The sequence below is a fragment of the Sinocyclocheilus anshuiensis genome, unplaced genomic scaffold (genome assembly GCF_001515605.1).
Source record: "Sinocyclocheilus anshuiensis isolate Anshui unplaced genomic scaffold, SAMN03320099.WGS_v1.1 scaffold1142, whole genome shotgun sequence".
In the NCBI taxonomy this organism is placed as follows: Eukaryota; Metazoa; Chordata; class Actinopteri; order Cypriniformes; family Cyprinidae; genus Sinocyclocheilus; species Sinocyclocheilus anshuiensis.
In genome coordinates, this window is record NW_015536577.1 from 54,528 (window position 1) to 68,189 (window position 13,662).

General features: G+C 41.7%; 1 protein-coding gene across 1 annotated transcript in view; it reads right to left on the reverse strand.

The window, feature by feature from the left end:
- The window catches only part of LOC107702394 (protein Jumonji-like), a 118,348-nt gene continuing 104,686 nt past the window's right edge, over nucleotides 1-13,662 (reverse strand). The window contains exons 7-18 of the mRNA XM_016504711.1: nucleotides 9,639-10,881; nucleotides 7,973-8,487; nucleotides 6,051-6,143; nucleotides 5,648-5,766; nucleotides 5,469-5,539; nucleotides 5,219-5,350; nucleotides 4,285-4,391; nucleotides 4,005-4,187; nucleotides 3,777-3,907; nucleotides 3,345-3,528; nucleotides 1,927-2,034; nucleotides 1-628 (exon numbers count right to left, since the gene is read on the reverse strand). Of these exons, the coding sequence (XP_016360197.1) occupies nucleotides 434-628; nucleotides 1,927-2,034; nucleotides 3,345-3,528; nucleotides 3,777-3,907; nucleotides 4,005-4,187; nucleotides 4,285-4,391; nucleotides 5,219-5,350; nucleotides 5,469-5,539; nucleotides 5,648-5,766; nucleotides 6,051-6,143; nucleotides 7,973-8,487; nucleotides 9,639-10,881 (3,081 nt within the window). The 3' untranslated portion in view covers nucleotides 1-433. The remainder of the gene's footprint in view (nucleotides 629-1,926; nucleotides 2,035-3,344; nucleotides 3,529-3,776; nucleotides 3,908-4,004; nucleotides 4,188-4,284; nucleotides 4,392-5,218; nucleotides 5,351-5,468; nucleotides 5,540-5,647; nucleotides 5,767-6,050; nucleotides 6,144-7,972; nucleotides 8,488-9,638; nucleotides 10,882-13,662) is intronic.

The following is a 13,662-nucleotide window of genomic DNA, read 5'->3' on the forward strand; positions in this document are numbered from 1 at the left end:
CAAAACAAACCCCAAATGAAACAATGAACATAAACCAAATAGAACAAAACGTTCTCGGGCAGCTCCATCGAGCACCAACATTCAAAGGAAAGGGGCCTGGAAAAACCAGGAGAGAAGCACCCATTTGTCCCAAGGCTCACAGTTCAGGAGGAGCATGTGTGTGCAGTCAAGGGGGCCGAAGACGAGGAGGAAGAGGGTTCAGGCAGAAAGGATGACATCATACTCACACCTGTCAGTGATATGCACACCTGGGACCATGTCTCTTAATGCTATCAAACATCTGGTGAATAAAACTAGTGCGCTAGTGCAAAAAAGGCAGCCTCCTTTCAACATAGGAAACTCTGCCCTGCTATGTGGGTGATAAAAGACACAAATTATATGAAGAGAGGGAGAGGAAATCGATTGGCTGACGTAGGCGGCCGGGCGGCGTTTCTCACGAGACAGCAGCGGCGGCGGCACTTTTGGACAGGTGGGTCGGCAGGTGGGTCAGGGACAGCTCCACGGTGGATCTCTTGCGGGGGCCGCGCTTGGCGGGCGGTTTGGTGGGGCTGGAGCCATTACAGCCGTCAGCCGTGCTTCTCACCAGGGCTTTACCACACACCTGATTCACCAAACTGTTGATCTGCTCCTGAAGGACCAAACAGAGACAAAGACAGGGAGAGACCATTGTGAAAAAGGTGACATGACATACTTTGGTACTGCAGTTCTTGTCAATCCCTTTGGCTCATTTTTTGAAAGAGTCTCAGAATTCAAACTGTGAATGCAATTGTCAAAAGTAGTAACCCAAAACAATTCATTTATGTTTCAAAACCCAGTTATTTTGTCAGTAAAATAATCCTTTTTTTTCTCATTGTGTGAGATGTACTGATAAAAATGTTCAGTTTCAGTTAACACTGGAAATATTTATATATATATTAAAAAAAAAACATTTTTGTTCTACTTTATTGTCTACTTACACTAAGTTTGAAACAATGTTTTTGAAAGAAGTCTCTTATGCACACAAAGACTGCATTTATTTGATTAAAAATGCAGTACAAACAGTAATATTGTGAAATATTATTCCACATAACTGTTTTCTATTTGAATATATTTTTAAAATGTAATTTATTCCTGTGATCAAAGCTGAATTTTCAGCATCATGACTCCAGTCTTCAGTGTCACATGATCCTTCAGAAATCATTCAAATATGCTGATTCGGTGTTTAATTTTATTGATTATTAATGGTGCTCAATTAATTATTTTTTTTATTATCAATGTTTTTGCTACTTAACATTTTTGTGGAAACTGTGACACGTTTTTTAGGATTCTTGGATAAACTGAAAGTTCACAAGGACAGCATTTATTTGAAATAGAAATCTTTTCATTTGAGAATTGAACAAAAGCAAATGACAAAAACTGTAAAACAACACTGAATCCACATAAACTCATTTGCATGTGGACATATGTTTCCCAAACATTTATCACTCTGCCAGAGCGCAATATTTTATGAAGGGACAGCAAAAGTCCATTTAGGAGGGTTGATGAACCCCGGAGGGTCCTTTAAGCAGAAGCGTCTCAACAGCTCCCCCTTCAGGCATGTTTCTGATCATGTGTCTTACCTCATCATAGCGGTACATCATCTTGAGGCCGCGGCTTTTTATTAGTACTTTTTATTTTCAATCAATCAATCAATCAATACTTACTTTTGAATTTATCTTATGTTGTTACATTCATCATCTAACACCCCAATGCTGGTTTATGGGACACATGTTCAATTCAATTATTTTAATTAATTTCTAAATTCATTTCTTGACAGTACCTGGGAACAAAAACTCACCAAATGCAATCAGCACCAGTGTGTAAGTAATCAATGTATGGAAGGCGGTTTTGGTCTTGTGACCAGCATGAGGTAGAAAAGACCATGCCGATGTTCAGCCAGGGTCTTACCTCATCATAGCGGTACATCATCTTGAGGCCGCGGCTGCTTTTGTGTTTCTCCACGTGGTGCAGCGCACACTCCAGACAGAACACCACATTTTCATTCTCCTGCACTACCTGCAGCATTAACAACAACCATTAGCTCAATTAAAATCATTTTCAACGCTCTGTAATTCTTGTTTCAGTGATGACTGAATGTGAATTATCAGCACTGGAGGCAAATTACAGCTGTGACCCAAATCTGGAACTGTGTAGAACACAGTGACAATAAAAGACACACACTGACAAACGCACACTGACAAAACTACTATGAAAATCAGTGTTTTACTAAGAAAAAAGGACATTAAATAACACTGTAGTATAGATTAAAAAAGTTAATACATATACTGTAGGCGTTATTGTGATTTGTAGTATAGTGCAGTATTGTATGGATCATTTACTTTTTAAAAAAAAAATTACAATATATTAAAATATTTCAATAAAATTAGAAGTTAATATATATAGAAATAGAAAAAAATAGAAGTTTATATATATATATTTTAATACGAATTTACATGACTTCTACTTCAATTTCTACCGCATAAAATATTTCAAGCTTGACACACTGTGTAACTGTATGTAAAATGTATATTCGTTATAAAATGTCAATGGCTTTTCAAGATTTTATTTACTTGACTTTTCCCGGACTTGAAATCACACTTTTAAAATTCCCTCATTCCCTGTATAATGTGAGAACCCTGGTTCTTAAATAAAAATGACAATTGTTAAGGGAACAAATTTAAATATGAAATTCAGATTCAACTATATATTGTATTTTAGATGTTTTCGTTTACTTTAAAGCTTGGTTTGTCTTGTTTTAAATAACTTTAAAGCCATCTTCAAAGAGTGCTGAGGCCTCCTGGTTGAGAACAGCTGTTATAGACCATACAAAGTATTATAATATTAATGTTAGTATATTATAGCCTGTACTGACCTCTAAAGTACACTATAGATTTTACACACTGTGTCTGTCCCAGTAAGCATACTATTCATCCTAAATAGTGAAATGAATTGGTGCATCCGACAGCATGTTGAGAATAGTGTGTCAAATGCGCCCGGACGACATACTTTTTTTTTTCTGGTAGATTTTTCAAAAATGCTTTTTGGGCTAATATGGGAGTTGGACTAATATGAATGTAAAAGTGATATAATAAAGTATCCTAAGATTATAAGTGAAAATGACATCTGTGTGTTATCAAGCCAAAAGTATAAATGCACTTGTAGGTCCCAGTTATTATACATCTAATAGTATTTACTTCCACCCCCAGAGAAGTATATACATTCAGAGCGCAGGATAAGCATTCCAACTAGGACAGAGCCTTACTTTGTTGGTAAAGTATATACTATATTGAGATCTACAGTACAGTATAATCTGAGCTGAATCTCACCATAGATAGGTAGCAGAGGTGCTGGCACGTTTGGCAGCGTCTCTCGGATGACTCCAGCGCCAGCCACTTGCGCGGTTTCTTCCTGGTGTCAGCGGGTGATTGGTTGTTGTCGTGAGTGCAGTAGCGTGCGGAGGAGAGCAGCCCTGCTTCATACAGATCCTGCCTTTGTTTCATCTCTATGTTCCTGTAGGACAGGGGTATTCAATTCCAGTTAGAGGACCAAGAGGTCCGGTTTCTAGATTTCCTTCCCAGGTCCAGATAATAATTTTTTTGGAACAGTTGTTAATTCAATTCTGGGCAGCAGTAATGCTTTGTAAAAGAAAAAAAATCCTAAAGAGTCAAAATAGTCATCAAAGATGAGGATATTGGGCCCCCAAAACCAAAGCAGTGGTGTCTGAGAATTTAATCATTGGGTGGGTTTCCAGTGCTCACCTGAGATCTTTGAGAAGAGAAGAGATTGTACTGAGCACAAGTCGGTTTTCTCGTTTGGCCTCGGCTGTGGCGATCTGGTAGAGTAGCTTCTCCATAGAGAAGGGTTTTGCTATGTGCCTGCATTTCAGGTCCTGCAAAAGAAGAGCAAACATGTGGAGCGTCTTCTAAACATCTCCTACTAAATGTCTATAGGTCCAACAGGCGGATGTGGAAATGTGAAAGACTCACCTTAGCAGCCTCGTAGCCCAGGTTCATCCACTGTGGCGTGGCAAAGTGCACAGTTTCAGACACACTGTAGCCACAGCACACCCTGGACACGAATGCACCGGGGAACACCACCACAAACTGCCCGCTCTGCTGGACCGTGCGGTGGACCTTGATCCCCTCACGACAAAGCACCTCTGGAGAAATCTGGAGAAAAGCAGAGACATGCATGTTTATGTTCTGTGTATGCAATGAAATACAACTCCACAAAAAGGTCATACTATTTTTATTTACAATATCTTACCATAATGTTCTTCTCCAGCATTTCCAGTCCCGGCGTGCCGTTGGCTTGTAGCAGTGTGTGCACCACTTTATCAAGCTTAGTCTTTTCCTCAGCAGGAATAGAATACCTGTAACGGGACGGGCAAAACTTCCTGTCAGTGTCATTGTTTGGTTGACATAAGACAACAGCGCTGTCCTAAACCAGCTTTGTTGCCATGGAAACAGGCCTTGGCTTTATTATGAGTCATGCACATAAAAAAAAACATAGAACAAACAGCTGACGCTGGCGTGAATGGAATGCACAGTGTAAGTGACTGCGTGTTTTATGGAATACTGCGCCCACTAGAGGAGCTGATCTTTACAACACAGCTGAGTTACATTAGCAAAATGTACAATTTTACACTGAAATGACATTTAGTCAACAGTGTTACTGTTAACAAACTATTAAAAATTATTTTGGTAATCAAAATAAAGTTGCCAAAACAATAAAATAAAATAAAACTTCAAAATTTGAAGTTTTGCCTTGGCAACTAATTGAAATAAGTAAGTTTAAGATGAAGTACTAAAATTACTAAAACTGATAAAAATGACAAAAACACAACCAAATTGCTTAAACTTTAAAATGAAAATGAAAACTGAAAACAGAAAAATAAAAACACATTCAGAATATTTTTTAAATAATACTAAAATTACACTGAATGTATCTAAAAATAAATAATAATGAACAAGATTCACTGAACAAAACGCGATTCTATACAAAGGAACAAACTATTTGTACATTTTACAACGTTTAGTTAAAGAAAAGAATCATCATTTGTTACGTTTTTGGACCTTTGATAATTATTAAAAAAAAATGTAAAAATGGTTAATGGTAAAAAATATTTTTTATTATTGAAATATCATATAATCAATTATACAATATGAAATATATCTGTTTTATTATGTAAAACAGTAACATGAGCAATGCAATGCAACATGAGCAATATTTACATTATCATGAAATAATATATATATATAGCGGTTTTGGTCTTGTGACCAGCATGAGGTAGAAAAGACCATGCCGATGTTCAGCCAGGGAACAGTCACCCCTGTGAGAGAGAAAGAGAAAGAGAGACAGAGAGAGGGTGATGACTTATTCAGCGGAGGAGCTTTACATGATGTGGAGAGAAGTGTACTTCCTGCTACTGACAACAGTAGTGGACTCACCAGGCACAGCACCAAGATGGCGCAGAATGGATCCAGAGTTATTGGGAAGGACATTGAGGTTCCATCCATGCCTGCAGCGACAGAGAGAAAAAGAGAGCTTATAGTAGCATCATATTTATAAACGGTAATACATCCTCCCATCATGCCTTTAATTCATCTCAAATGAAAGTAGCTCTTACTTGGAGAAGGGTTCGGACTTGCCCACAGGGAAGCCGCTTCCATGTGTGTTTGTGTCCACTTTCCCATAATGCACTGCTACATGGCAGTCCCTCTGCTCCACTATCCGCCAATAATCTTGCTATATAAAGAAAAGCAGGACAGATGAAGATGAAAAGAAAAGGCATGAAATAAGAAAATATGACAGGATACAAGGATACAACTGTCACGGGATATGCTTATAAAATATGCAACACAGAAAGTACATGCTATTTAAAGACAATTTGTCATAGAGCAGCTATTATTATACTTCAGAAATGCTAGTCACTAGGGTCGACATTTTACACCAATAATGTAGTAACATATTACACTGTACACATTTACATCTGGCGAATGGTTAAAATACAGGAAGTGGTTTGTGTGTACCTCAACTTCAGCAGCCCCAGGTTCTTTGTTGAAGCACATCAGCATAGTATTTCTTGCTATTCTGTAAAAGGTGGTCAAAGATACCGATCTCCCCTGGAAAAAACAATAAACAGTAAGAAAAATGGCAAAATAATCAGTGGCATAAGCTGTTTGTTTGTTTGGCAGCCATCTTGGAAACAGCTGCAGGCAGCTCTCAAAAACAAGCTTACGATAACATAACATCTGTCAAATTACCATTAAGTTCCATCTTATGCTACCATAAATGTGGCTTCTTCTGCTTAAATTAAGGCTAAAACTTGTTTTTTTTATGAGTTGGTCGAGGTGATAGACTTGCTTTTTGTCTTCTTTTATTTTAATGGCAATACTTCCTTTCCATCTTATGAATAACTATCAAGAGAAGTGTTGCAGTTTTACCCATTCATTGTTTCACAAGTTGTCCATCACAAATTATTTTGAAGTGCCACAGCACAACTTGAAAAATGCTCACTCTTCAACCACATGACAGCACTGATAACTATAGACAGAGACAATTGCCAGGTACCTCACTGGAGATGAACAAAGTGCAGTGTCTGTGTGTGTGTGTGTGTGTGTGTGTGTGAGAGAGAGGAGCTGAGCTGTGACCTATATGCAGGCACCATTCTGTGAAGAGGCCCACTCTCACCGTACCGCCCAGCAGAGAGTGTTACCTCAGACAACAACACACAGACAGACAGACGGGGTGCTATAAGAGTCAGCAGGGTATTTTTATAGGGCTGGTGAGGCAGACGGAGTCAGCTTACATAGACTATAGCTAAGAACTCAGCCTCACATACACCAGGAGCTGAGGGCCTGGGAACAAACCCTCTCACACAACAGCCATTCTCACCGATACCCACCCACCCACAGTCACAGTCCTCTTTACCACTGGTCCTCTTTCAAACACAAGAGCCACACAAACTCTGACCCATTTTTCTGCTTCACTTTTTATATTGGTAATCTATGTTCAACTGCAGCATGCTAACCAAAATTAAACTTCACAAGTGACTGAATTTAAACACTTTTTATGGGCAGCAGACAGGTTGTGCGAAAAGTGCTCTTCACCTGAACCACACACACACACACACACCCACACACACCCACACACACAAACACACAAGTTATTTAATTTCACAGCTGATTCTAAAACAGCCTCATGCTAGCATGCTAAGCTAATAAACTGACATTCTAATAAACACAAATGCATTGCATACATAAATGCTGTTTTAAAACAAAATGTGTAAAATGAAAAGTCTCTGCAGATAAATGCACAGAAGAAAAAAACGTGCATACACTGCTGAGACTAATTTTAGCCAAAATGGGATCTCAAAGCACTATAATTTAGCTTCAAGTCGGAAGCACGCCTATGATGTCTAAAATATTGCCTAGGCAGGCAGCTCACTAGAGTTTGTAATAGATCTATGGTGTTTTGAACCTTTAAATCTGTCTGAGGAACAAAATAGACACTCATTCTGGCAGCTTAGCAGGTCGTAGCTCTGAAATGAAACTCAGATCTGTGATGCAGAGTACAGCATAGAGACACAACCATCAACCACTGTAGAGCCAACCTTGGCAGCATTAAAACCCAAAACACATCACGTATTAAGCCTTCCTCCTTTCTTTCCCAGCAGTGTGGCTCTGTGTTCAGTGTACAGGCAAACATTGTCATCACGCTTGAAATTCTGGCACATTCTCTGGCAGCTCAGCGGTGAGCCCTCTATGCTCTCTCTAAACACTTCACTACCTGAGGAAATGGCACATCTGCCAGTCTGAGTGAATATAGTGAATAAAAGAAGTTTGACACATAAAACTGACAAATCCGAAAGGAAACACAATAACGTTAACTTGCTGATAAGCTTTATGACTGCCATTATCAAAGCAGTAGGTGCGTCTATCACATCCCTTACCTTGTATATACATTTGTGCTGGTCACTGAGAACACCTTCATCTACTGCCTCCTCAACTGCCTCATCAATGTCCACTTTTTCCCCTTTCTTTTCCCGAGCAAACAGTCTGCGGCGGCCAGCCTGCCGCTGGTTATCTGGCTCTTTGTTGTGATTGCGGAAGCCATTGCGGTGGTTGAGGCCGGTGAGCCCATTCTTGGGTTCGTAACGGGGAAGAGCCAGAGTCCGCTGGCCGATATCCGAGTGGCCCTCCAGGGGTCCCCGCTTGCATTCAAGAGCTTCCTTTTCTGCCAGCACCTCCTGCTCCAGTTGCCGGTGCTCCTCGGGAGAGAGCAGGTCATAAGAGAGCAGGTACTGGAGGTAGGCCTCCTGGAGCTTGGCCAGACGGTCCTGTGCTGATTTGGGAATGCGAAGCAGGTCGGCCAACCGGCTCCATTTTTTCAGGTCCATCACCTGCTGCATTCCACCCATGTCGCAGACCAGCTCAGAAAAACGAGCCAGATCTACTTCACAGCCACCTGAAGGGGCGACAATGAGAGGGAAGAGATTATTGTGAATGTTTAATGCACTGTACATTAGGAAAGTATATTGAAAGTTAATGTATCATTTCCAAACATAACTCAACTAAACCACTGCAACTAGGACACACTGCACCATCTGCTGCCAAATGAGTATTGACAGCTCCAGAATTACAATTCATTACATTTCACAGCTCATTAATTCTCTAAACATGCTAGCAGAGAAATGGTGTGGCATCTTTATTTGTCTTTTGAAACACAACAAACCATAACGACTGGAGAAAGTGAGCTAAGGAACTGAGGGAGAGTGAGCACCAACAAAGGTCAATGACCAAGAGTTTAAAACTCTCGTAGGAATTATTGCAGCATACCGGCGGCATTCCAACAGGCTCAATAAACATTTATTTCAACCATATATTCTGACTGGACCCTCAAACAGCACACAGGATTCTGAAGTAAAGCAATGGTGCAGGGCTGCTTTAAAACCTCGTAAACTTGTAACTGTGCTCGACAATTTCTGAAGAAATGGGTGATTGGTTCGACATATGGTTCCCCAACTCCTGGCAGACAAGAGACTTAACAACATATGTTAAGAATGGACCATGAGGCTATTCACTGGTCGGTTTACATACAAATTGTCTCTCACCCCTTTATTCACTTAAGAAAAATGTTGACAGGCTGATATGCAATTATATTTACACATGCACAGGGCAACAGAGCTATAGTAATTGCTGCAATCGTAACTGAAGCGCAGAAATGGGCAATGGCGCTCCTGAAGGGCCACTGTTTGCAAACATATGAAGCCCACACCTGTATAAAATTTATCCTGAGAAGTTATCTTGTTTAGATTGTTCAGGTAGGTTTGATTAGAGTTGGAGCTAAAATCTGCAGCGCATTGACCCCTCCAGAAGCAGAGTTGACCTAGCCCCTATAACAGGGTTCCTCAAATCCAACCCTGGACGGTGACAGCCCTGCAGAGCTTAATTCCAATCCCAAACAAAAATACTGGAGCAAGCTAAATAAGGTCTTCAGAGTTATTAGAAAATTGCAGGTAGGAAAGTTTGCGCTAAAACAGTGGACCTGTAGATTTAAGGAATTCTGCCCTATACTAACAAAAGCAGTTGTAATCATAAAGTTCTTAGTGTACTCACCTATAAGAGGTGGCTCGTCCATTGAGATGCCCTGAGATTTGAGGTGCTTCTTAATGCAGGCCAGTTTCTGAACATTGGGGCCCCAGCGCCGACCCAGCTTGTGGATGCGCTGAACCTGTGTCACAAAACGCATGTCATCATTGAGTTTGCACTCTGGCCTCCAGTCAGGAGGAGGCAACACTCTGCACAGTCCAGACGAATCTGCCCGTTCCCGAACTGAGTCAAGGTACAACAAAGGGTCCTGAAACTCCCTGGAGCTGGGCTTGAAAATGGGCACCTCCCCCAAGGCCGCCCACCCTGCCCTTCTCCTCTCCCTGTCTCTGTCCGGCCGTGGTGGAGGCATGTGTGTGGGCTCTGCTGGTTTGAAGGATTTGCTGGCTGAGGTAGTGGATGTGGTCCGGTTGAGGGCCGGGTTAGTTTGGACCCTCTGCTGTGCTTGTCTGATGAACATCAGTTTGCCAGCAGAGGCGCGTTTGGGCCGCTGACGTGCTGGCTCAGGGGTAGCGGGATTCTGGGGCATGGTTGGGGAGGCGGGAGCAGCAGGGGGAGATGGAGGAGGGGCAGGACCCATTTTCTGAGTAGGGGAGGCGGCCATTTCAGTGATACTATGTGCAATAGTGAAGGCGTTAGGGGGCTTGAACTGACCCAGGGCCTTCTTGCTGCGAGTTTCCAGTGGGCTAGTCTGCAGTTTAGCTTTCTTAACCTCAGAAACAGGCAGCTTAGTCTTAACCTTGTCACTCTCAGTTCCAGCTCCAAGGATCGTAATGGCATCACTTCTGCGTTTAGAGTTCCGCAGTCCCTGCCGCACTTGCCGGCCATCTTCTTCCTCTTCCCTGGCACTGTGGCGTCCATTAAGCCTGCCATTAGGCCGGCCCCCATTAGTCATCTTATGCACCCTATTCGATAATAGCACCTGTTTGCGGGTTTTTGCATTGATACTTTGGGCTTTTCCTGAGTGAGAGAGCTGGGGCCGGCCACGGCCGTTGCTGGTTGGATGATGAGAATGATGGTGGTGGTTGTTGCTGTAAGCATGAAGGCCAGCAGAAGCAGGGTGCTTGCTGTGGTTGAGTTTGGCTTTCTTAACCAGTTCTCGTTTTGCTTTGGTGTAGGTGACGTGGCCCTTGGTCACGGTGGCTGTGTACTTCACAGTTTTGGACGGCAAATGGAAGTCTTTCGACTTTTTGGCACCGGCCGTATGCTTGCCGACTGATGATGCCCTTGTGAGTCCATTTACTTTTGAGACCTAAAGTGAACAGAAGATATCATCATGTTACATAAAGTGGATCAATGCAACTTACTAAGGAACTGTGAGAATTCTCAAACAGTCCCCTCAATCCTGACGGCAAAGAATAATCTACTAATGTCTATTTGCATACTGAGTCAGTCACAGTGCATGTCTCGGCTCACACAATAACACAGACCACAACAGAGCTACAAAAACCCCAAACCAAAGAAAACAGCAGGGAAGAAAGAAGGAGGGGAAGTGTACTAGATAGAGGGAGAGAAGAGAGAGAGAAATGTTTTATTCAGTGCCAACAGCTGCAAAAAATCCTTAGAAGTTTAATCATAAAATTCCATTCAAGTACCAATTCATAGTTGGCTTTATACAGCATAGTACACTAAAGTTCTTCAAATTTGACTTTAATGCCCCAAATAAAAGGAGCTGTGCTTTCAGCTGATCTGAGGCCTCCAATATACTTCACAGCAGAGCAGATGCAGCTTGAGTTACGCCCGGCCTCTCATTGTTTAACAGCCGCCATGGGAATTAGACTATGCCAGGCTACAAACATATTCAGCCTCGACTTCTCTCTTCACATTGGCTCTGTTTTTCTGGTAAGGCATAAAGGATTTGATTTCCTATGTGTGTGATCTCACAGAGCCAAGAAAAGAAGATGCAGCCGGAGGGTTTTAGTGGGCTAAAACTCCAGGTGAAATAATCATGATGTGCTTCCTGACATTAGTAGACTCTCATTGCACAGGAAGGATGAGTCCTGACATTTGGTTTAAATTCCTCGACAAGCCTTTAATCAAAACAATGCAATAGCATATGGATGATGCAGTCAGGTATACAAACTTTTCTTTGCACATTTGTGGTGAATAGTATATAATAGTATATATGGCAACCAACAATGTCAAAAGCTCTATGCTGGGTTCCTAACACATTTCAACTAAAGGAAAAGTTAGGAGCTAAGAAAAAGTGATGACAGAAATTTTGTTTAGTAGATGGTTTGATATAAATTAAATTTTTTCTTTTATCTCTTTATCTTTATCTTTTTATGTACTGCAGGAAATGATGTTTCAGTTCCTAATAAAGTTACTGCCATATAATTATATTTTTACTTGCATTTGGCTTTTGACAAGTGCTAGCTGCAGAGAGTTTTTCCACCAAACAAAAGAAAACAAAGAATTGCACAATTAAAAATGGTGCTTTTGTCAAAATGTGAATTATCACACCTGATATAAAGGGGTTGGTTTAATTGTGCTGATTTGATTTTAGTGTGAAGCCTCTTATGATGAATTCATGCTCTGTGAATAGGTTTATACATGTTGTGCCACACCCTCTCACATCCCTCCCCATCCTTCCCACTTTATTTCTCCCTCTTTAAAGTCTCCAGATGCATTTAAATAACAGCGTCCAGACTGCAGTGATCTCTGGGCCAGAGGTTCGCTGACGGACAGATAAGGAGATTGCTGAGTGTTTTTGAAGTAAGACATCAGCTGTATTGTATTCCAATCAGGTGCAGCAAAACAACAAAGAGAGGCTATTAAAAGATAAGGGGGACTGAAATGTGACCTCCTTCATCAATCGCTTCCCCTTGTCGGCGCTTAAAAAAAACGGCAGGAGGGAGACAGGGAGAATATAAAAGAAAGTGACAGACTCCAGCCCCAGAGGCAGGCATGATGGATGCTCTCTGCAGGTAGAGTAAGCAAATGTAGCATGATGTCAGCTGCGGCCACGTCTATGTAGCCCCCCGTCATCATACCCGCGCCCTTTTGAAATAACACGTCAGTGGTCTACGGCACGCCCCATCCCATCTGCAGGGCTCTGAGAGTGCAGAATGTGATTGTAATGATAATCCCACTCAGCATAACGTGCCGGATGCTGAGTAGAGTTTGCGCGGCGACTGCACTGCAGAAATCCCACGTCTGGCTCTGTGTAATGAGCGCTGCGACCACTAGAGGGCTCACTGATCCCAGAACACTGCCCCAGGGTGCAGATGAGCCCTGCTGCACACTGCCAGCTATTATTTAGACTGCCTGAAAATGTGGAAGAGAGAAAGAAACCACATAGGCAAGAGAACACAGGTCACTGACCTGTCCCCGTGGGCAACCTCTTGAAACCAGGGGAAACAGAGAGCAGGCTGGAGGAAACAAGGAAGGAAGTAAGCAGGGCCAGATTTACCACTTTTCGTGACATAGGCAAAACAAATTTTTGGGCCCCCCTTCCCTATTAATATAATAGGCCTAATATTACCACCCAAGCAAACAAAAATATTTCTTAATCAGTGGAAACCGTTACAGTGTTTTCTATCGCAATAAGCGCTTGCGTTCAGTCAATAAAAATCGAATGTAGTTCTTAATTTGTTTGAGAACTGAGAAAGACCATTCCATTAATAGGCGCGGCGACGTGGCCACATAACCACTTCGGGAGTGCATTATTTCTCTAATAATTTTAACGGCCTGGAGTCACAATCACACATCAATTGTTCAGATGATTTGTTTCAAGACATTTTACATGTTTCTGTCCTGAAGTGTGTTGAACTAGCTAATTTTTTACGCACCTCATCCCAAACCTTCCATTCCAAAATGTCATTTTAGAGCTAATAACAGAGGCTTGAGCCATTTATATGCAGGCTAACGCAGTTATTAGAGAGAGAGAGAGCGAAAGAGAGAGAGGGAGAGAGAGAGATTAAGCGCGTGTGAATACGTGCGTCTGTGCGTTTCTCAGCAGTATTCAGCAGCAGCGTCTACTAGCGAATCTTTAAGTTGAACTGCTTCAAGAACCTCGCTACTGAAAACTGTG